The following is a 22324-nucleotide window of genomic DNA, read 5'->3' as shown; positions in this document are numbered from 1 at the left end:
ACCTTTGTTTGTTTTGTTTAAAGAATAAACCTTTTGTGCACCTTTTGAGAATTTTTCCAGGCTGGCTTCATTGGGGGTGGCTGAGTCCAGAGCATTATCATGTTGCGTTCATGTTTCCCCTAGACTAGGGACGTAACATACCTGATGTTTTCCGGTCTGTCGCACCACTACCAGGTGAAATGTATGCAGAGTGGGGGAAAATCGTTTCTTCTGGCCATTGAGGGATGATCTTCATTGGTATCCCTTTGAGGATGTGATGTCCCTCATTCGTCCTCCAGAGAATGTTACGTCACGTCATATGGCCATTGCAAGAGAGGTGTGGGATGCTCTGGCCAGCCACGGAATTTAAACCTGGACATCAGCTTTCTATGACATTGATCAGTTCATGACTACTTTTGACATCCTCATTCATTTTTATAGATGTCTGCCTACAGTACTACTGTTTTTCATGTTTGACTATTGAATATTTGATCAGGTCCAGTTGTGGTCTTAGTGACATGATGTATCATTCCTACTCACTGATCCTTTATTGAAAATATGTTCATATCATACATTCCAGCTTGTTATAGTTACACCTATATGAAAGAGAAAGCCCCAAAACCTAATATTTGAAATATGCAAGAAATTGAATGATAGGCATTGCAGGTTAATACACAGCATAAGATGTTATGAAACAACATTCCTGTGGTCCTGAGTATTTGTCAAATTTATGTTATGATCTATAATAAGAAGTAATGGATCCATTCAACCTGTTACTCTAATTTCAACCGTTACCAAATAATTTTTATCAAAATAATCTTAAATGATTTTCCGAAACTCATGAGGGTTTGACCTATTGTACTTTTAGTGGTTTGAATGATTTAATTTGAAATAGATTTGAGCAAATATTTGCAATTTAATTAAAAAAAACAAGCAAATACTGAAAAGTTGGGCATGCCAGAGTTCAAAAGTTGTTTAAATTAATCGAGGTCAAGTCTTAACTGAAATTAATTGATTATCCAATGTGCATGTGGCCTTCTTTACTTAATGGTAAAGGATTTATTAAACATTTTTGAAAAAAATATACTTTTTCAGGTTCCTGAGTATTCATAACAGGATTGTACTATGCATGGCGCACATCAAATAAAACATTTCATAAAAAGTGTAACTTTAATGCCTGAGCTGGCCGAATCACATTATTTGATGGCTTGCTATCTGGTTTTCTTAAATATATGACAGAAAAATATGAGATTTTTCAAAGGTTAGGATGCCTAAATTGTCCTCCAATTCTGGAATGACCCATATACATAGAGAGAAGGACCAATGTAACAATGCAATACAAAATACTGTACATGTAGTACTATTATAGCAACCAAAGAAGACACTTCAGACTTGAAATATTTTCATATACTATACATTTTTTATTTACAACATTCAGCCTTTTCTTTCAGCCTTCTGGAGGTCTTCTGTGTTGTCTGTGGGTGTTAAAAGATCAAAATTAACTGGGGAAATTGAAATGTGAAACAAGTGCAAATCTGTACTGCGGTTTTTACCTGAGGCATGTCCCGTCGTAGCAGGTCGTGGAAGCAGATGTGAAGCTGCAGCCGTTACCGGACCTATACAGGCCGTCGGCCGACACTGCACACTACACACCCCGCTCCCTGGACCACAGGAAGCCAAGTCCAAATTCTAAAAGGTGAACAATCAAGAGTGGCAAATTAAAATCAATTAGTTTGACATTTTTCAACAATTAAGTAAATTAATGTGCACGATTAGAACGAATATCTATTGAACACTTGTTCCTACCTGAGACATGCCTATGGGGAGGCTGTAGAAGACTTCCAAAAGGACTGGGCGTCCGAGAGGAGGGGACTTGTGGGAGGACGTCTGATCTCACCACTGCACCTCCTGGACCCCCTCAGGCCTGGAACTCAAAGAACAAATCAGAGCAAGAACAAAACACAGCAGAACAATGTGCCACATGAAAAACGTGTGACACAACTGTAAAATCGGACAGCACAACACGCTGATGTGTCACAAAGTGAGTGTGTGACACAAAATCAGTGTTGGCTGGTGAGGCTTTAGCCAGTCAAAATGCAATAGACCGGGCTGTGATAGCTATAATACGTTTGGAGAACACCTGACTGAACACATTTCTCAGGTTGGGAAATGTAAATGTGATCAATCACAGTGTTCTTGTCTGTGGTAGACTCTGTGATCAATTGGTTGTAGCCTCTGGACAGAAGTGCATCTCTTATGCTTTTTTTGCCTCTCGAAAGGAGGTCTTCGTTGAAGTCACCACAAACAACAATAGGGTGGTGATCCAACAGTTCCAATGTGTCCAAGAGAGCGTTGAGGTTTGGCAGAAACTTTTGCAAACCAAAATCTGGAGGTCTATACACAGTTGCTATTAGCACTTTGACTGGGACCTCAACCTTCACGACCAGACATTCCAGATCTGTGACACGTCCCATGCAGCTCGGCGCCTCCGCCATCAGAGCGCTCCTGCAGTACACGGCAACTCCACCCCCGGCCTTTGACGCCATGTCCCTGCACGTGGTGTAACACGCCTGTCTGCTGCGGTGAAACACAGTGTATCCCTCCAGATCAAAGGACGAGGATACAGAGGACCCTGACAGATGTGTCTCGGTGAGACAAAGCACATCTGCCAACCTGAGTTCGTGATGCAACTTCAGGTCCACCATGTGAGATGGAAGCCCTTGGGTGTTATGATGGACGATTGTCACCTCTGCGTCTGGTCGCTCCGTCCGGTTGAAGCGGTGCAACAGCGGAGTAACACTCTGGAAACTCGCGCTGCGCATGTCTTCCAAAGCTGTCGTAATGGCAGGGTCGGCATAGATTTTTGTCTCATCAAAATCAGTGATGGTGAGACCCTGAAGCGAAGTGGTGCGACTAAGCGCCACATACGCCATGCCTGGCTGAAACATGCGTTTCAGGCTCACGACAGCCGACGTCACCGTCATTCCCTGAACTTTGTGGGCTGTACACGCAAAGGCCAGCTTGACGGGGAACTGACGTCTCACGACTCCGCCCTTGCGACCGATGCTCTCCTCGGATCTCTCGACGTACACCAAGTCGTCCGAGGGGCCCAGAAGCTTTTTGCGGAGAGTCTGTCCTGCTGTGGTATTATCCAGTCTAAGTCCAAGAAAGCTCACGACTTTAGGGTCACGTCTGTCAGGCAGAATGGTGGAGATGGTCCCAAAGGTTCCATTGACAAGGCCATCCTCCACGTTGAGATTCCTGATCAGCATAACTCTTGCTCCTTCAGCTGCCATTATGCTGTCAGGCAAATCTCTCTTGGTGCCTTTGATGTTGGGCACAGGCACCTTCCTGCCGGTAGCGACATCCTTCCTGTAGTCCTCGGCCGCTATTTTGACGTCCCCTTTAAGCAGGGAGGCCACGGTGGCTGCGTTGTGACCATCTACCTGCTTGTTGGTGGCAAAGACGTGCAGCGTTCCTGGCGGGCAATCTTTGCCATCAGAGACGGCTCTCATGAGCAAGCCTCTGTCCGCAGCGCACAGAGGATCTTGCTTGCGCTTGACACGCAGTCGATTGAGGAGTTCGGCGAACGCTCGGTCATCCTTCTGGCGCATGATCTCAGTGAGGTTGACCATGGTGAAGCGCTCTCTCCAGAGATCGAACTCTGTCTCCTCGTAGACACAGAGCGGCTTGGCCCTGCCCAGCGGCGGCAGCTGGTAAAAGTCGCCGACTGCAAGAACGGAAATGCCGCCAAAAGGTCTTCGGTTTCCTTTGAGCTGCTGGAATCGCCAGTTGACGTAGGCAAACAGCTTCTTGGAAACCATGGAAATCTCATCGATGATGAGAATTTCCACCGAAGACAAAGTTGCTCTAAGTTCATCAAGTGCATTGCCCAGGCCCTGGTACGGCGGTTCCAGGGACCTGGGAAGCTTAAGGACAGAGTGCAACGTTTTGCCCGCGATGTTAAAGGCTGCCGTGCCCGTGAAGGCAGTCAGAAGGACAGTGGGCTGGGACATGTCAGCTGCGTCCCGGAATCTCGGGAGCTGCCGCAGAATCCTCGTTGCTTCCTCATGAATGCACTTGATGACGTGGGACTTACCGCAACCAGCTCCACCAGAGACAAAGTAGTGGAACGGTTCTGGATCTTGGCCCCACACACGCCGAAGGCACCACTGGCGCACAGCGTAGAAGACGCACGCCTGGGTCTCGTTCAGACTCTGAAACATCTTGCGGACAAAGTCTGGACTTAACCGAGGCGCCTCGATTCGGGGAACGGGTTCACCGACATTCAGGTCTTCAAAGTCGGGCACGGCGTCTTCGTCCTGCTCGTCTGGGATCTTTTCACGGAGCTCAAGACACTCCTGCCGTTCCGCCTCAACCTCGGGTGCGAAGGTGTTCCAAGCGTTGAGGACCGGACCGAACTGGACGTTCTGGAGTGCCTTATCCATGCCTGCGCCTCGTCCCTCGAATCGCTTCCTGTTGTGCTCAACGATGTCCTTGACGTCGTGTCGGGATTTGTAAAACTCTTCGTACGAGGTGCGACCCCCGTCGTTGAGTTCGTCGTCAGATCGGTGGGGGAGGTACAGCTTTAGCAGTCGTCTGAAATGTTTCTCTGGCGCCTTGGTCTCAGAGAAGCGCGCATATCGAACGACTGCTGGTTTTCCGGCTGTCCTCTTGGCAATATGTCCTTTGTCACACAAAAGGGCAATGGCACTGGGGCCCTGTGCTTGCTCGCCGTAGACTACCCGATAGTCTGATGCAAACTCAGCCAGGCACATCCCCTGAAACTCGAGAGTCTTTGGTCTGAACAGGTACTTGTCAGGTACCCCCAACATCCAGACCTCTTCAGAGTCAGGTGCCATGTCCTTCAGGCGACTCATAGGAAGACTCATCTTCATGGCTTCCTCGTCCGTCGAGAGGAAAATCACAGACCGCGAGCACTTTTTCAGGGGCAAGCTGCACGTGCGAGCCACTGCCTCCTGGGCGCTGACCTCTCGGTGCTTCGCATAGGCCTGCATGATGTTTCTCATTTCCTCACTTTGGTTGAAAGCAGACTCTCTGCTGGTCTTCACGACCGAGTTCAGGATCTCGGTCATCTCATGCTCCGGCTTGGTGATGTACGACATCATGTACATGGCACAGCAGTACTCGTCCAGGACGTACTGGATGTCCATGTTTGCGTTCCAAGCGCGGAGAAGGTCTGGGTTATACGCGTTAACCCAACACTCGTTTGGCTGCCGCTTCAGCATGACCACGCTCCCGCTTGTCAGATTTTCGGCGCACTTCAGATAGGCGTCGTGTTCCAAGTCGCATCGACGGAGGAGATCTGACAAGCTCTCAAAGGAGGCCTTCGGATCCATGAGGAGCTCTCTCAGGTGCCGAAGCTTTTCCTTTGCTTCCCTTTGCTGCCGACGGATCTGCTCCCTCCGTTCCTTCATCACCTCTTCTTGGTCTTGACCATCTTCCATTTCCACATCGGCAGCAAAGGGCCCCGTGATCCAGGTGATATCAAACGGCAGCTTGGGGAAGCCATAACGACACACCACGTTTCCCTTTCGGCAAGAGCCGGTGTGGCTCCTGCTGTGTACCTGAACCTCCGAGACGATTTTGTGGAGCTCCGGGTCCTTCTCGGGGTCAGGCATCTGGCAGGAAATGTGGCGGTCAATGAACCTGCATACGGTGTGGTCCAAGTCCTCGCCGTACACAGGGGCGTCTTTGACCCACACTAGCATGTGAATGTGTGGGCTTCCGCGGGCCTGAAATTCAACGCGGTAAAAATAATCCTCCACCTCGCCGATCGGCTGCGCTGGTGAGAGGATCAACTTTGCCATAAGGGCATCCACGCGTTTTTCAAACATGCGCATAACGGTGACAGGGTTACTGCGCAAAATGTCACACTTGGCTTTCCAGTCCAGTTCGGAAAAGTCACCAAGTGTTTGTCCTTGCTGAGATCTGATGACCCCAATTATTTCAGGCCATCTCATCTCAGCTGCCGAAAAAGTCAAAAAGAACGTCGGTTTGCCGAGTTGCCTGAGCATAGCATGCAAATCTCTCAGGCTTTTATTCCAATATGCGGGTGTGCCTCTCAGAGGCTGCATAAATCGCATGGCCTCTTTGGCCTGAATTAATCTCTCCACCTCCTCTTTGTCCTGGAGCATGGAGTTTTTGATGGCACGCCCGTCTTTTGTGCGCATCTTTCCTTTGCGCATTTGTATCGACATACTTCCTCTCGCGAGGTTTGTCTCCGTTACAAACTGCGCAAAGAAAAGGTAAGTCTGGTCCTCGGCAAACCGCGTGTCTGCCCCGAAAAGCCTGGCGTTAAAGTATCTGCTGGGTGAAAGTTTGATGGGACGGTCTTCATCCAGCGTGTTCTCTCCCGTGGGAAACTGCACAGGGAACGCCATGGCTTCCAGTTTGGGGATTGCAAAAAATCCCACTGGTTTGTTGCCTTGGGCGGGGGCAACGCTGAAAATGCCATCTCCATAGGAAAGTATTTCCTGCGCAATGTCTGGTGGCTGCATGCAGGTGTCCAGAGCAAGTCCAGGTCTTAGCTCCTCCTGCTGTTCGATGGGTATGTCTGCAGCTAAATTGGTCTGGTAGCTGTCAGACACTTGTAGCAGCTCTTGGTCCAAGATGTCTTCTCCCCACTGGGCAGCATCCACGCTGTCGTGCTGAGAGTCTATGTCATCGGCAGACTCCTCCAAGAGGGTTTCTGTCGTGACATCATTGGACCGGTTTTCCAGCTCAGTGCTTGGTGATGGCATGTCAGTATTGCGTGTTTGGTCGTCTTCTGGCCGACTCGTTCCTGCGGCTGACACAAAATCGGCCAAGACTGGCTCAGTGTAGCTATCAGCCGCCTCCAGCAGCTCCTCGTCGAGCATGCTGTCTTCTCCCCACTGCGCATCATCCGTGCACTCATTGTCTGAGTCGTGGAGGAGATTTTGGAACGTGGCCTGTTCATCAATGGTCACATCGGAATACTCAGAGTGCTGCTCTCTGAGTTTTTCCAGGGCTACCAGCACATTCTTCATGTTGACAGTGTAGAAGTGCTGGTAACCTTTGAATCGAATGTGACGCTTTAATTTCACCTGCAGTAGCTGTGCTTCTGGGAGGGGACGTGGAAGACTGTTGACAACGCTTTCCACTTCCGATGGAACGCACACAACAGCTCCATGGACTGCTCGCTGCTGTCCTTTCAGTAATGCGATGATCTTCGCAAACGGGAGGATTTTTGCAATGAGCTGTCTCTCCAGCACGTTGAGTTGGGCCAACTCCAGGGGAATGGGTGCCAACTCTAAATTGTTTGCTACTGCATGTGTTGGCATCCTCCCACGGCTGAGGTGGCTGTCACAGTTGTGGCAGATCCACTCCTGCAGTCTCTCTGCTGGCACGGAGCAAGGGGAGGAGCACTCAGCGTCACAGACATGCACATACGTTCCAGTCAAGCAAGCCTGTGCCACGTCGATGTTGGTGGAGTATTTAACTCTCTTGCATGACTTGACTTGATTTGGAAACATAGTCCTGTGGCAGACGGTGCAGACGTATGTTGGTCCGTGGCTGATGGTCTCACGGAATGCTGCTATTGCCGCTGCCATCACTGAAGTGAGCACTGGTTGGCAAGAGGTTCCGAGCTGTCGGTATTTCCGCCTGATGCTCAGTGCTCTGCGCAACTTCTGACGCATGTCAGGATTGGCAGCCAACCTGCGTCTTCTGAGCAGGCTACAGCGTTGAATATGATGTAGCCTGAACTCTGGATCCTTCCTGTACCTGAGGACAACATACTTTTTCTGCCTGTTCCGAAAGGCTGGATCCGTGTTGTACTTCTTGACAACATATTTTTTTGCCTGTTCCGAAAGGCCAGATTCATGCTGTACCTCTTGACAAGATATTTTTTCTGCCTGTTCAGAATGTCTGGATCCGTGTTGTACCTCTTGACAGCATAATTTTTTTGCCTGCTCCGAAAAGCAGAATCTGTCATGTATTTGGTTTTTATTCGGTCTCGCATTTTGATATTGAACTTGGCATAGTATTTTTTAGAAGACAAAAGCCGTTGTTCACGGTTCTTTTGCACACACTTAATCTGTGCCTGAATTTTCTTCCTGCGAAATTCAGCACAGCTGGCATACCTGATTCTCTCACAAGTTTTTTTCCCAATTTTTTCTTGGACTTGTTCCTTTTTGTCACATGCTCTCCTCTTGGCTTTTCGTCTCCGATCTTTGTTGAATTTAGAGAGCCTTGTTTCTTGTGGGACAGCTGAGGAACCTTTAACGTCCTCAATTTTGACAGCCGTCCCACTTTCTGCCTGCAATGTGAGGAGAGCAGGTTCAGACACTTCATGTTGAACCTCGGATTCCGGAGATTGTTGAGGATGTGAGGCACTGGGGCTGTCAGTCTGAAAAGAAACCGGGACAAACTCGTAACTTGTGGAGTCTCCACGGTCTCTAAAGAGTGTGTGCAGGTGGTTAGCCAGGTCACTGAGTTCCGCAAAAGTCATGACGATCGCCTTTCCGGAATGAGAGGGTAATCCTCTTGAGTCTCTGGAGTGGGAATCAAACACTCCATACCTCCCGGACTGATCACGGAAAACAGCAATAACCTCGGGTGAAATGATGATTAAAGCCTGATTAACCTCTGCTGAAAGACACTCCAGCTGGGTGGCAAGCGGAAGCCACCACTGCCGTCTTCCAGGGCTCGAGACTTTAGTTTTCAAAAAGCCACACCTGATGTCACACATGTTGACATTATACAAATGTCTGTCTGTGAGGACTTGTTTTGGCATCTCCTCAACTGCCAGGTGATTGCTCTGGAAGGTCTTGTCGCGAATCAACTGCTGTTTGACTCCGACATACAGCGCGTCTCCCTGAGCCAGGACTCTGTCGAGTGTAGTCCTGGTGAACTGACAGCCCTCAGTGTGGTATGCCAGAAATGTCAACGCATTACAGCTACACTGATGGTTGCGGGAAAATACCTTGTACCTCTTATCATTCTGAGAATGACTGGCCCGGACTGACTCCACACGGCGACTCTCGCTCCTGGTTTTATCCTGAAATTATGACAAATTGTGATCAGTAATTATTATATTTTCATTATTTATTCAGACAGCTTAATTTTTTCCAGTTCGGCATTAGTACTAGCTTCTTCAGTTAAAGGATCATATGATTTAATGTTTCAGTAACAACTTTCATTGTTCCAACATTATGAACATCCTCTCACCAGTTTATGGAAATCTTGTATTATTTTAGCGTATTATTGCTTACTATTACCTTAGCTAGTTTAATATACATATTTGTATGTTCAATGCAATCATGCATAAGATGTATATGTGTATATGAAATGTGTGTGTATATATATATATATATATATATATAGTGTGTGTGTGTACATAGATATATAGGTGTCTTGTGTTTTGTTGTATTATTTGTAGAATTTCCCTCTGGGATTTTTTTCAGGGCATTGTAACATATTTTCTTTTTTTCTTGAAATTGCATTTGAACAGATCATAATGACTTACATTTTTTCCGAGACCATGAACACATAATAACCCTATGTCACCTAATTTAATTAACTGGGTAGCTCCTATTCTGTAGACATCAACATGACATTACTATTTTAATGTAATGGGACTTGCTCCAATGTTTGTGAGGAGGCTTAAGGAGGGTGCTTTGAGCAGACAACTTATGACTGCAGCATCAGAGTTGTTTCATCTAACAGACAGTTGACGGTCATGGGATCAACATTACTGTACAGACTGAAGGCTACTGAAGACTGCCTGGACCACATACTTTTCCTGTTTGTGTGAAATGCAATTACATAGCAAAGTCAGTATTCCATTGACTTTTTTCCACCATGCCAATGGCAAGTGATGTAAATATTTTATTCACCAAAACCTTTTCTACACGAATTTTGCCAGTGGCTAGTGCTCATGTAAAACCCTGATTAGAAGCAAGAGTTACTTTGTGAAAGCAAAGGCACACAACACAGCATTACAGGTAGCTTATTGTATTGTAACCAGCAAAATAACAGTTCTCTCAATTGCCAAAAAATATTTTTAACTGTAGTAAAAACAAAAAAAAACAATCATGACTTGACAAAAAAAATACTTGTGTATTGTCTAACAGGTCTATCATAGAGGAATAAACTTACATTGTCTGTTGGTGCATCAGCTGAGGTGGATGCAGCTGTCATGAACCAGGGCCACTTGGTTTGTGATGGAGTTAGTGTTCGGGTCATCTGATAAATGACAATAACAGTGACACTTAAAAAATAAAGCGACACAATAGCTAGATAGTTGGCTAACGACTAAATAGCATCAGTTGTCTAAAACCTAGCTATCTAACTATCCAAAAGCTATCTATCTAGCTCACGACTAGCTAACCTTTGAATAAGCTAGATTGCTAGCTGCCAGCTAGCTAGTAGTTTCAATTTTCCTAATGCTAGCGATTCATTAGAACTGTGATTATACAGTAAATGTGCCAGAAAAAAACAGGAACAACAAAAATGGCCACAAATGGAGATGCCTGCTTTGTAATGTTCTTGTAATTGATTATAGAGAGGTAAATATACCTTCTCAGGAGAAGGAGGCTTGCAGCCCGCATCATCAGCTGTCCAGGCCTGTCCATTCGGTGAGGGGGTCATCATCTTGGCCATCTAAACACAGAACAACAAAACTTCAGTGAAATGACGATGATTTTCAGTCAGATGATACATATTGATGAGAAGAGGACTAATCCTTACCTTTGCAATGGGAGAACAAACAGGGGTTTCTGTCTTGCCCCAACTGCAGGACAATCTGGCCGGGGGTGAGTCAAACAGCTGATGACAGATGAGAAAAAAAAACATAGCAAGTGTCAGTGTGGACAATGTAGATGCCTGTGGAATGGAGTCAGCAGCAACCAAATGAGATACCAATTAAATGGAGTTGAACAGCTATCCAACAATTTACAACTACATTTCTGTGTAGCTGATTCAAGTCTGTTATTATTTGTGGCTGTTGTTATGAACGAGTTTTACTGAATTGCAGATGACACTTAAAAAAAAAAAAAAAAAAACATCTGCAGAATGAACTGTCAGGAATTACACGTTTGAGCATTCATACAATCCTTCCGCGGGAGATAAAATTTTAATCAATCAACTTACCTTCTTTGGCTTAGGGGAAGCCTTGAAATCCGCCAGGCAAGACTTATGGGAGGGAGACACTTTCTCCGTGGCACTGAAATCTGCCAGGCAAGACATATGGGAGGGAGACACTTTCTCCATCGCACTTAGGGCTGTGCTGCTGAACCAGACGGGGTTCAGTGGAAGGAAGCTCTCCTCCACCTGTAAAACACAAAGCAGACACGACTAATTACAGTTTGTCCTGTCAAAAAAACAACCAATAGCATCTGAAAGAAATATCTGAAGAATCACAAACCTGCTGTTGAGCCATCCTGGGCTTTGGTGAACCTCTGGACCGGGGAGGTTCCCGAGGATGGCTCGTCTGCAATCACAGAAAGCGTCACAGTGCATTATAACTAATGTTTTTTACCACAGTACACATATTATTTCCATTATTATCACAATACATGATGTCACAGTTGTCTAAAAAAAAGTCTAAAAAACATAAAGCAATTTATCAATTACCTTGCCACCCTGACCAATTTTCCTCCGTTCACGGGGTTTCGGGCTGGGTGGAGCAGGGGATCTCTCTCTCACTGTAGCTTTCCGAACTGGAGGCTGAGGAGAGATCCGGGGCGAAGGAGGTGGTGTCAGCAGTTGCTCGCTGGCAGCGGACCAGAACAACTGGACGAGGATCCCCATCCCCTCACGATCACTCAGATGGACCTGCATAAATAAGAAATTAAAAAAAAACACACATACAAATAGTTTTAATGTCAGTGAACATCTGCCGTGAGCCAAACTTGTCCAATCAACAACTGTTTTTCACAACATACGACACTTACACCATCCTTGCTCCACAGCACCAAATCACTCAGGGGGAAGTGCTCTGCAGCGTTGAAGAACTTTACACCTTGAAAAACAATGGGAAAAAAAAGTCATCATTGTACCAAAATATCCATTGATACTTGAGAATTGTTAAAATGTAGGTCACGTCTTTCTCGTTTGTTCATTCAGCGAATGGAATGGATGAAAACAATCTCTTTCCTCTTACCCATACGAGCAGCCACACGTCTGTATTCCTGACGAAGGAGGTCCTGGTGTTGGACGTCAACGACCAGGCGGGGAGGAAAGTCGACCACAAAAACCTTGGACCAGCGGTTGCCACAAGTGGTGAGGAGATTGGCAAAATCAACACCGGCCTTCTCAACAGTGGTGCTGGTCAGGTTGTTGCCAGGGGCCATGACGCAGACGGCATCAGGTGCACGAGGAACTGCAGCGTGCAGAACCTCAGTGCGAATTTCCGCAGCAGAGGCCCCCGGGATCGACAGGAAGCCAAAGCTCAGCCGAGACTCTGGCATCTGAATAAAGCCATCTACAAGAGCACGTAGATGGGAGTCCCCGACAAGAAGAATGAACTGCAAAAGAAATACCACAGTTTTAGTATGAAAGTCAAAAGAACTTTTTAAGAAAACAAACAGCAACAATTAATAATTATACCTTCTTTCCAGGGCGCTCAGGAGGAATGACCAACTTGTGGTTGCGCCCAGTAAAGGGTGAAGTTGGCCATTTCAAAGCTTTGTGGCGGTAACCGGTGCCACGGCCTGTTCACAAGAAGACAGAGCAAAAGAGGATTTAAAACGGATTTCAAACAAAGAGAGCTCATATAACAATCACCATTTTCTATTATTGTATGAGAACAGCAGAATCTGTGTTCAACGGGTAATTATTGGTGGTACACTAAATATGATTGGTGAAGATATTTCATGATAAAAACAGCTGAGTACTTACGTGCAATAAAGTTTGCACGCGCCTGCCGCTCTTCCCAGAACCGTCCGGCTGGCAGGGTGGAACCAACCTTCTGTGAGCAAATAATACACTTATTTAATTCAACATCGTGCAGATGCCATGAATGTGTCCAACTTAGCACATTCTGTATTGCACAAGTGAGCATGTCAGTTCGGGTGTAAACATACCTTGTACTGGGGAGAGCGGGAGCAGTGGGGTGCGTCGACAGGAGGGGTGGACATCTCAGACGCGTCCGGCTTCCTCCAGCGCTGCTTCTGGGCCTGGGAGCGTCTCCCCTTCCGAGGCATCCTGGAAGACAGCACAAGAGCACAACAGAGACAGACAAACACAGGGAGAGAGAGAGAGACAGCGAGAGAGAGAACAAGGCACACAAAACGGATGGATGGATGGATGGATGGATGAATGAAAGGATACGAGGTGATGCAGTGGTGGTTGACCAAAGGATGTCCAAGGGCAATCCAGAGGCTCTCCAAAAGGCTGTCCAAAGGCTGGTGAAAAAAAAAAAACAACAGTTATCTAAAAGCACTGCTATGAAACAGTAAGCACCAATATGAGCAGCAAAACATGCATGTACAAGACACATCTAATGTCCTCACTATGTATTTTTTCCCCATCAGAGGGAAAAATCTACTTACACTGCTGACTACAACTAACTCAAAACATAAAAGGGCTAAAGACCAGACAATGGATACTAAATTAAAGCACTACTGCATGTTTTCTCAGAAAGAAGAAGAATCTCAACATGTCTGCAGCAAAAGTAGCTGAACTGGTCTTTAACACAGCACAGAGAATTAATATGACACTGTAATTAATGGTATGTTAACATTTCCTCATGCAACATGTCTTAAATAAACGATATTATACTCATCATGATGTCCTAATTGACTGATAGAACTGATTGTAAGATAATGGAACAAAGCACTGGCACCTTAATTAATTTTAACATCAAAATTGCTAGAAAATGTAGACAATGTTACATTTAACCACACTACTTTTTAAGCAAACACTACAAGATACAAGAGATATTTCATCTGTCAGTGCAATATTTTACAGAGACAAATGTTCACCACAGTATAAACTAAGGCTTCAACATAGTGAAGAAATGATAAATCCTTTGTGTATTTTCTGTGTTTTAAAAAGCTGAAAAGGCAGAAATAGTCCCACATCAGCAGATGCATGTACTGCTGCTGCTACTATAACTGCCTGTATACAATTATTCAGCTGGAGTGGCAGTACTTTAAAACAGATTTAATGGTGATATTCTGGAAACCAAAGCTTCAAACAAAGGCCGCTGGATCATTGTAGTTTTGAAGGTGGATGATTTGATGTCTATCATTTGTAATGTTTATGGACCAAACAGAGCATCACAAGCAAAGGACATGTTTACTGAACTCTCTTCAGCTTTGGACGCTTTAAAGGAAAAATACAAAGATTCTACTATTATCATAGGAGGAGACTTTAATGATGCTCCAGATGATTACATGGACAGACATCCTCCAAGATCTGCATCATTACTGGGCTTTAAACCCACCTCATTTATAAGTGATCATCTTTTGTTAACAGATGTGTGGACATTTATGAACCCCAATGTCACAGACTGAACGTGGTCTAACACCAGCAGAGGTTTACAGTCCAGAACTGACCTTTGGTTCATCTCATCACAGAGTTTACAGTTTGTTTTAGATATTTCTCATACTCATACTCCACTGTCTGATCATAAATGAATAAGTTTAAGATTAACAGGATTAAAAGAGAATTCTAACATAAGAGGCTATTGGAAATTAAACAATAATATATTAGACAATCAAAAATTTAAAGAAGGGGTACAATTACTTGCTAAGGATATATTTGGTAAAAGAGAAATGAATCCAATTCAAAAATGGGAATATTTTAAACTTAAAATTAGAGAAATTGCAATTAAACGTAGTAAAGAAATAAAAAAAACTAAAAGACGAAAAAAAGAATTTTCTAATAAACCAGCTACAGTTATTAAGTTCCAAACATGATCTATCTGAAGAAGACCTCAGCACACTAAAAAACCTCAGAGAAGAGCTTGACAGAATGTACGTGAACTTAGCGAAAGGCGCTTTCATCAGATCTAGAGCTAAGTGGTTAGAAGAAGGTGATAAAAACTCAAGTTACTTTTTTGCATTACAGAAAAGAAACAGAAAAAGAAATATTACATCTCTTAATATAAATGAGCTGGTATGCTCGGATCCTAATATCTATGGAGTAACAGGAGTGCCAAATCAAAATATAAATAAATAAATGTGGAAATATAAAGAGAAATAAATAAATAAATGTGGAAATATAAAGAGAAATAAATAAATAAATAAATGTGGAAATATAGAGAGAACTAAATAAATAAAAAGAAAAATTTTGTCTTTGCTTTTACCTTTTCTGTCTTTTTATTTATATCTTTATATTTCGACATTTATTTATTTCTCTTTAGATTTCCACATTTATTTATTTATTTATTTATATTTTGATTTGGCACTCCTGTGACTCCATAAATATCATCTCCAATTATATTACCTTGTTTTATAACAGCCTGTATACATCTGAATTTAATCAAACAAAATGTGATGAATTTATGAAGCACATACAAAATTTTGCACCCTTGATTTCATTTAAAGAGACATGTGAAGCTGACATTCTGGGTTCAGAAATCACTGATGCTGTACATTCAATGAGATTGAGAAAATCACCTGGAAGTGATGGCCTCAGTCGAATTTTACCTTTGCTTCTGGGATTTGATTAAGGAACATCTTTTACTGATGTATAACGAATGCATTAGCAGACAAGAAATGACAACAACCATGAAGCAAGGTCTGATAACCTTGATTCCTAAGCCAGGTAAAGATCCCTTAATGACAGAAAACTGGAGACCTGTTTAACTTTTAAATATTGATTATAAAATCTGAGCAAAAGTCTATGCTAAATGACTGAAAAATAATTTAGGAGAGATAAGTGAAAATCAAAATGGCTTCATGGCAAGGAGTCACATTAGTTCTAATATCAGATTAATATTAGATCTAATTGATTACTCAGATTATATAAACTCAAAAGCACTGAAGGCTTTCCTAGATTTCTACAAGGCATTTGATTCAATTGAACACTCTTTCATTGTACAGACCCTAAAAATTCTTGGCTTTGGTGATAAATTAATTAATAGTATCACTATGTTTTATAATGACATAAATAGCTCGGTGATTTTATATCCCAGAATGTCTAGGAGGTTTTCTGTCTCAAGAGGTGTACGCCAAGGATGTCCCATTTCCTGTTTTTTGGTTTTGGTTGTGGCTGAACTCCTATTCTTAAATATTTCCTGCAACCGAAATATTCAAGGTTTAGTCATTTTCAATCGTGAGATAAAGATTTCACAGCTAGCTAATGACACAGTTTTATTCCTCAAAGATAAATCACAGATACAAATTGCACTACAAGTAACTGGTGAATTTTCTGAAGCCTCAGGGAGTACAACATGGCTCACAAAAACTCATTTTTTCCTGTTCTCTTCCTGTTCCTGTATACAGTTGTGCCATTAATTCTGAATTTACAGACTTTGTCATTTATTTTTGGGCCGAGTTAATAAGTTATTCATTCATTTAGTCCTGGGTTTAGTCCATGATACCCTGCTCCTGTGAGGTCCAGTCAGACCTGGTTTGGTCCTGATTTTAGTCCATGTAACCCTGCTCCTGTGGGACACAGTTTAGTGTCTGATTGTAATTCTGTTCAGTGAATAGATAATTTAAGTTATAAAAATATTTTGTTTTTGCTTAAGCACTTTTCATTCTTTAGTTGGCTGATGTGGTCAACTTGAAGCTGTTCAGTGCATTAGAATCCTATAAAGACAAATGTTACAAAGTGGTTGATGGGAGTTATTTCAATTATGCAGATATTTATGGAAAATACTGAAATGTGTTGTGCACATCCAGCCAGAGAACCTTCATCCATATTTTACATGAAGAAACATTTTCAATATTGCCTGTTGTTGCTCTGTTTTTTTCAGTTTTTTAAATCTCAATGTTTTTTTTTAATTATCCCTTAATGTTGTCTCTATAATAAGATTTTAACAAAATGCTATTAAAATACACCAGAATGCAGGAAATAGGATCAATAATTTTCAAAATGTTCTGGGGGAGGGCCCCCAGACCCCCCATCAGCATCTCACATAAACCAAATCGCACTCTGAGGTCTGATCACAAGTTGGCAGCCCTGAATTATTGTGTTGTGAGCAAAAGTCATGGCCACTGTGGCCTAAAACACTTACATGGTAAAGTATCTCTGCTATACCACTGCTATAAAAACAGTTATCACCAATATGAGCAGAAAAACATGTATACACAACACATCGAATGTCCTCGCTATGTATTTTTTTTAGCAGAGAAAAAAATCTACTGTCACTGCTAACTCAGAAAGTGAAACAACGATTTTAAAACACAACAAGGGTAAAGATCAGACAATGTCTACTGAATGGAAGCACTGAAACATTTAATCATGCAACATGCCTTAAATAAACGATATTATACTCATCATGATGTCCTAAATGACTTATAGAACTGATTCTAACATGATGGAACAAAGCACTGGCACCTTAATTAATTTAAACATCAAAATTCCTGTGAAAGTGCACACAGCACCATTTTGCAAGACTAAAACAGTTATAGCAAAGCTCCTGTTTAACCACACTATTTTACAGAAAACACAATGAGGAAGAAGAGATATCACAGCACCATTTTACTAAGACAACCGTTCTACATAGATGCAAATTAAAACATCCCAAAGCACATATAGCAACTTGAACATGACCAAAGCAAATACTACTACATCTTCTTTAATCATCATTTCTACACATCAGTGTCAAGTTTACGTTTTTCTGCTCTGACCGTCAGCATCCCTATTCATTTAGAGCACAAAACTGAACTGTGCAACTCAAGTTTACCGTCAAAAAAAGCTAGAAGAAGTTGAGGGAGAAAGGCGCTTCACACTCCCTCACCAAGAGACTGGAAAAATGCATAAACTCTCCAGTTTAACCACGCTATTTTCCAAACAAACATTATGAGGCAGAAAAGGCTATTTTCTGCGTTGCAGCAACATTTTCCAAAGACAAAGCTATCTCGCTATCCAAAAGCTATCTATCTAGCTAACGGCTAGCTAGCCTTTGAATAAGCTAATGATAGCAACTTGAACATGACCAATGCAGACATTGAAATATACCAAAAATATTGTCGTTTGTTTTTCCACTTCAGCATTCAGTATGTATTTCTACTGTTACACTTAGCATTTAGATTCAGTTGGAGCATAACATTTAATAGGATATAGTGCAGAATCAGCCTATGCTAAAGCTAGCAGCAGGGAGGAGAAAAAGTACGCAGCCTTACCTCTGAATGGAACCGAAGAAAGGGCGTTGGCGGCCAGCGGCCAGCGGCTTTATTTGAAAGAAGTGCCAATGAACGTGCACCGGGGCCTGGATGCCACCGCTGATTGGTGTTGCTAGGCTGTTGCCGGGCGCCCGTTGGGAGAGGCGTTTTTTCCAGAAGGTTCTGTCTGCAGTGTGTGTGTGTCAGTAGATAGCCGTACTTCCGGTTTTTGTCGTTGGAGGTTTGAAATGCATAATGGGAAACGTAGTAGTATACTACAGTGTGAACGGTTGGCATTCTAATCATACTTATAGTACATAGTATACAGTATATACTCATTGAGCATGTAGTATGTAGTACGTTAGTATGCCTTTTTTCTTCTTCTTACCTTTCATGCTGCTGGAACTGTGAATTTCTCTTTGGAGATTAATAAAGTATCTATCTATCTATCTATCTATCTATCTATCTATCTATCTCTATTAATAATATGAATAATATGTTCAAAATTAATTGGCTATGTCGCCTCATAAGAGAAAATGTTAAAATGTGGAATGCAATACCAAATTATGTATTCAAAAAAAATAGGAGGAATTCATGTTTTACTTAAATGTAATTATAAAATTGACAAAAATACCAATTCAATTATCAAACTTCCATAAACAGGCGTTGCTCTCCTGTGGGCTGATCTAACACATTTAACTTCACCTTTTGTTTTCAGACTTACTTTACTATTATTTTAATTAAGTGTATTTTTTATTTATTAATGTTATTATTTTGATACATTTTATTTACGTTACCATTTTTTGTTGTTTTATTTTATTATTAATTTAATTACATTTTTAAAAATATTTAATTAATATTTAGCATTGATATTTTTTGCTTTAATTTTAGTCTTTACATTGTTCATTTTATTTTTTGTGATTTAATATTTGACTTTTGGATTTTGTAATTTTACTATTTTTTATTTTATTGTGAATATTTTATTGTAGTTATTTTTTAATTATAAAAGTAATTATTTTATTTTGCACGATTGTGTTTTTTTAACTGTTTCTTACTTTCATTTTGTGTATTGTTGTGATTTTTATAAAACTTATTGTATTTTCAGCTTTATTTTATTTCATTTCTGTTATATGCATTTTGGATTTGTTTTATCATTATAGTATATTTTATTTATTTATGTATTTTGTTATTGTATTTATGATGGAAATTAATCGTACATCGGCATTGCAGATCAGAGACCAAGGGCTATCTAGAAATAATATCAGAACTAACTGAGATCTGGACTTTAATAAAAAAAAAAACCCCACAGTTGAACAGAGACAGAGATGCATATTATAACAGATGATATTTGAAGACATATTAAGTGTTTTCTTTTTTCAAATTTCACTTATTGTCACCATGAACTTGTGAAACTCTTGCTGCTTGCATTAGCAGCATCCTTTACAAACTGACAAAAAATGAACATTTAGAAGACCACCGATTATATCAATAAACATTTAGTGTAGTTTTGATATGTTTATCTTGGAATGCTCCATCTATTTAGAATCATGACTGGGAAGATAATGAGGTGCTGAAGGTTGGTGAAAATCCACCCAAGATCTATTGAACAAACATTTTGTACAATTATTTGTGAAAAATGAATTTTGAAATTACAGGAGGAAGTGAAAGAGGCACAGTGGGTGTGCAAGCTTCACTGTGCTGATCTTATTGACTGCATGAAGGGAAGATCTCACCTGGTCAAAATTTATAACGACCCTGATCATTTGAATAAGGTGTGTTGGAAGAGGGAAACATCAAAAACATGCAGGATAGTGGCCCTCCAGGAACTGAGTTTGACACCCCTGCTCTAAAGGCTGTGTGAAGCTGAGAGGTTTAACTGGCAAATTGTGCTGTGCTTTTATTTTGAAAGGCAGAGACAGGAAGATCTCACCTGGTCAAAATTTGGATTGGAGTTACTGTAAAGGCTGTGTGAAGCTGAGAGGTTTAACTGGCGTTTCCAGTCTGTCACAGGCTTTTATTTAGAAATTGTGCTGTGCTTTTATTTTGAAAGGCAAAGACCGGAAGATCTCACCAGGTCAAAATTTGGATTGGTGTTACCTCTAAAGCAGGGGTGTCAAACTCAGTTCCTGGAGGTCAACTATCTTCTATGTTTTAGATGTTTCAATCTTACAACACACCTGATTCAAATAATCAGCTCATCATCACGCTCACCAGAAGCCTGATAACGAGCCTGATCATTTGAATCAGGTGTGTTGGAACTGAGTTTGACACCCCTGCTGTAAAGGCTGTGTGAAGCTGAGAGGTTGAACTGATTTTCAGGCTGAAATGCAGCTCCTGTGGAGGTATTGGGTGTGAAGGTGGGTGTGGCACACCAATGAGTCTGTGTGTGTGCGTGGGACCATGCCTGCGTGTGTGTAAGGGCGGTTGCTATGGGCCCCATAGCAACGGTGCCTGCCACAGACAGCAAAAAAGTGCTTCTCAGCAGCAGCGCGCAACGTCTCGTTCTGGCGCTAATTGTGGGCTAACCGTGAATGCTAGCTGAAAACCGAAATGACCGTGAGTGAGAGGAGGGCTGTGGCTGTCCATAAATGTAATTATTTTCCAAATATTCTGAGAAATGACCGAGTGACAGTGATTTAAAAAACACTGTCCCTCCATGACGCAGATGATCCAGTTTACATTGGTTCTTATGGAGAGAACGGTGCGACTTTGGTCTAAACTGCTGCCTGCCATTTCACTTCAGAAAGAGCTAGGTCTTCAAACTTGGATTCATTTGAATCCCTGGAAAATTGTCTACAATCTGACCAAATTTCATTCCCCTAACGTTTATCGTTTGGTCTTGAGGGCGATGCGATCGTGAAATTTTCAGGCGGATTTTTCACCTCTCCTCCACTCTACCAACTGACATGCCGCACTCTAACCAGAGCAGATTTTGAGAATTTTCACTTTTTTGAGGACTCACTGATCAAAAACTGTAAATCTCAGCCAGACATAAAATACATTCCTGCGAAGACAAGAAAAATCCCTGCGTTTTGATGGTTAAATGAAGTTTCTAGGTGAACGTATGACGAAGCAGTGGCGTTTGGAAAAAAGTGGATTTTTTGAGCCGATTTTTTTCACTCCCCATTCATTTCCTATGGGAATTTTTTTGCAGTTTTTTGCGAATAATTCTGCGAAAAAATGACGAATGTCTTAGAAAAGTCATAGCACACTATTCCCGAAGAAGCCGCACGTTTTGATATATAATTTGCTTTGATTTTCTCAAAGCCCTAGGACGAGTTAGCGACCGAAAATTGGCGGAAACGTGAAAAAAAGATAATAATAAACGCTTTTTTCACAGGAGAACAATAGTGGCTCGTGGCTTCGCCACGAGCCACTCTCCTCCCATTGCTTTGCAATGGAGAGGAGAGTGGCTCGTGTCGAAGCCCGAGCCCCTAACTAGACAATTCCCGCTCGCGGAAATCGTGGGAGGGGCTCGGGATGTGTGCATGTCCGGAGAGGCGTATTTATTCTAACGGCTGTGTGAAGCTGAGAGGTTTTGGTGACATTTTCCGGTCCATCACAGACTTTTATTTTAAAGTTGTGCTGTGCTTTTATTTTCAAAGGCAGAGACATGAAGATCTCACCTGGTCAAAATTTGGATTGGAGATACTCTAAAGGCTGTGTGAAGCTGAGAGGTTGAACTGGCAAATTGTGCTGTGCTTTTAATTTGAAAGGCAGAGACAGGAAGATCTCACCTGGTCAAAATTTGGATTGGAGTTACTGTAAAGCTGGGGTGTCAAACTCAGTTCCTGGAGGACCACTGTCCTCTGTGTTCTAGATGTTTCCTTCTTACAACACACCTGATTCAAATGATTAGCTATCATTAAGCTCAGCAGAAGCCTGATAACGAGCCTGATCATTTGTATCAGGTGTGTTGGAACTGAGTTTGACACCCCTGTTCTAAAGGCTGTTTGAAGCTGAGATGTTGAACTGGCATTTCCAGTGTGTCGCAGGCTTTTATTTTGAAATTGTGCTGTGCTTTTGTTTTGAAAGGCAGAGACAGGAAGATCTCACCTGGTCAAAATTTGGATTGAAGT

At 42.4% G+C, this 22324-nt stretch overlaps 1 protein-coding gene across 6 annotated transcripts; it reads right to left on the bottom strand.

Annotated features, from left to right (window-relative positions):
• Positions 1-1377: 1377 nt before the first annotated feature.
• On the bottom strand, positions 1378-18673 carry LOC127535181 (uncharacterized). Of its 6 annotated transcripts, none has more exons than XM_051952335.1 (16): positions 18267-18673; positions 13050-13370; positions 12865-12934; positions 12574-12677; positions 12128-12491; positions 11919-11986; positions 11599-11799; positions 11390-11455; positions 11116-11295; positions 10714-10791; positions 10543-10626; positions 10123-10209; positions 8955-9022; positions 1786-1903; positions 1533-1668; positions 1378-1454 (listed from the first exon to the last, which is right to left on the bottom strand). In XM_051952335.1, exons 1-14 carry the CDS (start codon positions 18582-18584, stop codon positions 1873-1875), a joined length of 2040 nt encoding a protein of 679 aa, XP_051808295.1. In that variant the 5' UTR covers positions 18585-18673; the 3' UTR covers positions 1378-1454; positions 1533-1668; positions 1786-1872. The 6 variants fall into 6 exon arrangements, with proteins under 6 accessions (XP_051808295.1, XP_051808298.1, XP_051808301.1 ...); XM_051952338.1 differs by lacking the exon at positions 18267-18673 and adding an exon at positions 17479-18254 and having other exon boundaries at positions 13050-13810; XM_051952341.1 differs by lacking the exon at positions 18267-18673 and adding an exon at positions 14950-15011.
• Positions 18674-22324: the final 3651 nt, after the last annotated feature.

This window comes from Acanthochromis polyacanthus, chromosome 8 (assembly GCF_021347895.1).
Source record: "Acanthochromis polyacanthus isolate Apoly-LR-REF ecotype Palm Island chromosome 8, KAUST_Apoly_ChrSc, whole genome shotgun sequence".
Lineage (NCBI taxonomy): Eukaryota > Metazoa > Chordata > Actinopteri > Pomacentridae > Acanthochromis > Acanthochromis polyacanthus.
The sequence above is the reverse complement of the archived record's forward strand: the minus strand, read 5'-3'. Positions and strand labels throughout refer to the sequence as shown.

Excerpts from the sequence above, each read along its gene's own strand:
- LOC127535181 (XM_051952334.1), bottom strand. The coding sequence starts at position 7,661 with ATGCGTCAGAAGTTGCGCAGAGCACTGAGCATCAGGCGGAAATACCGA.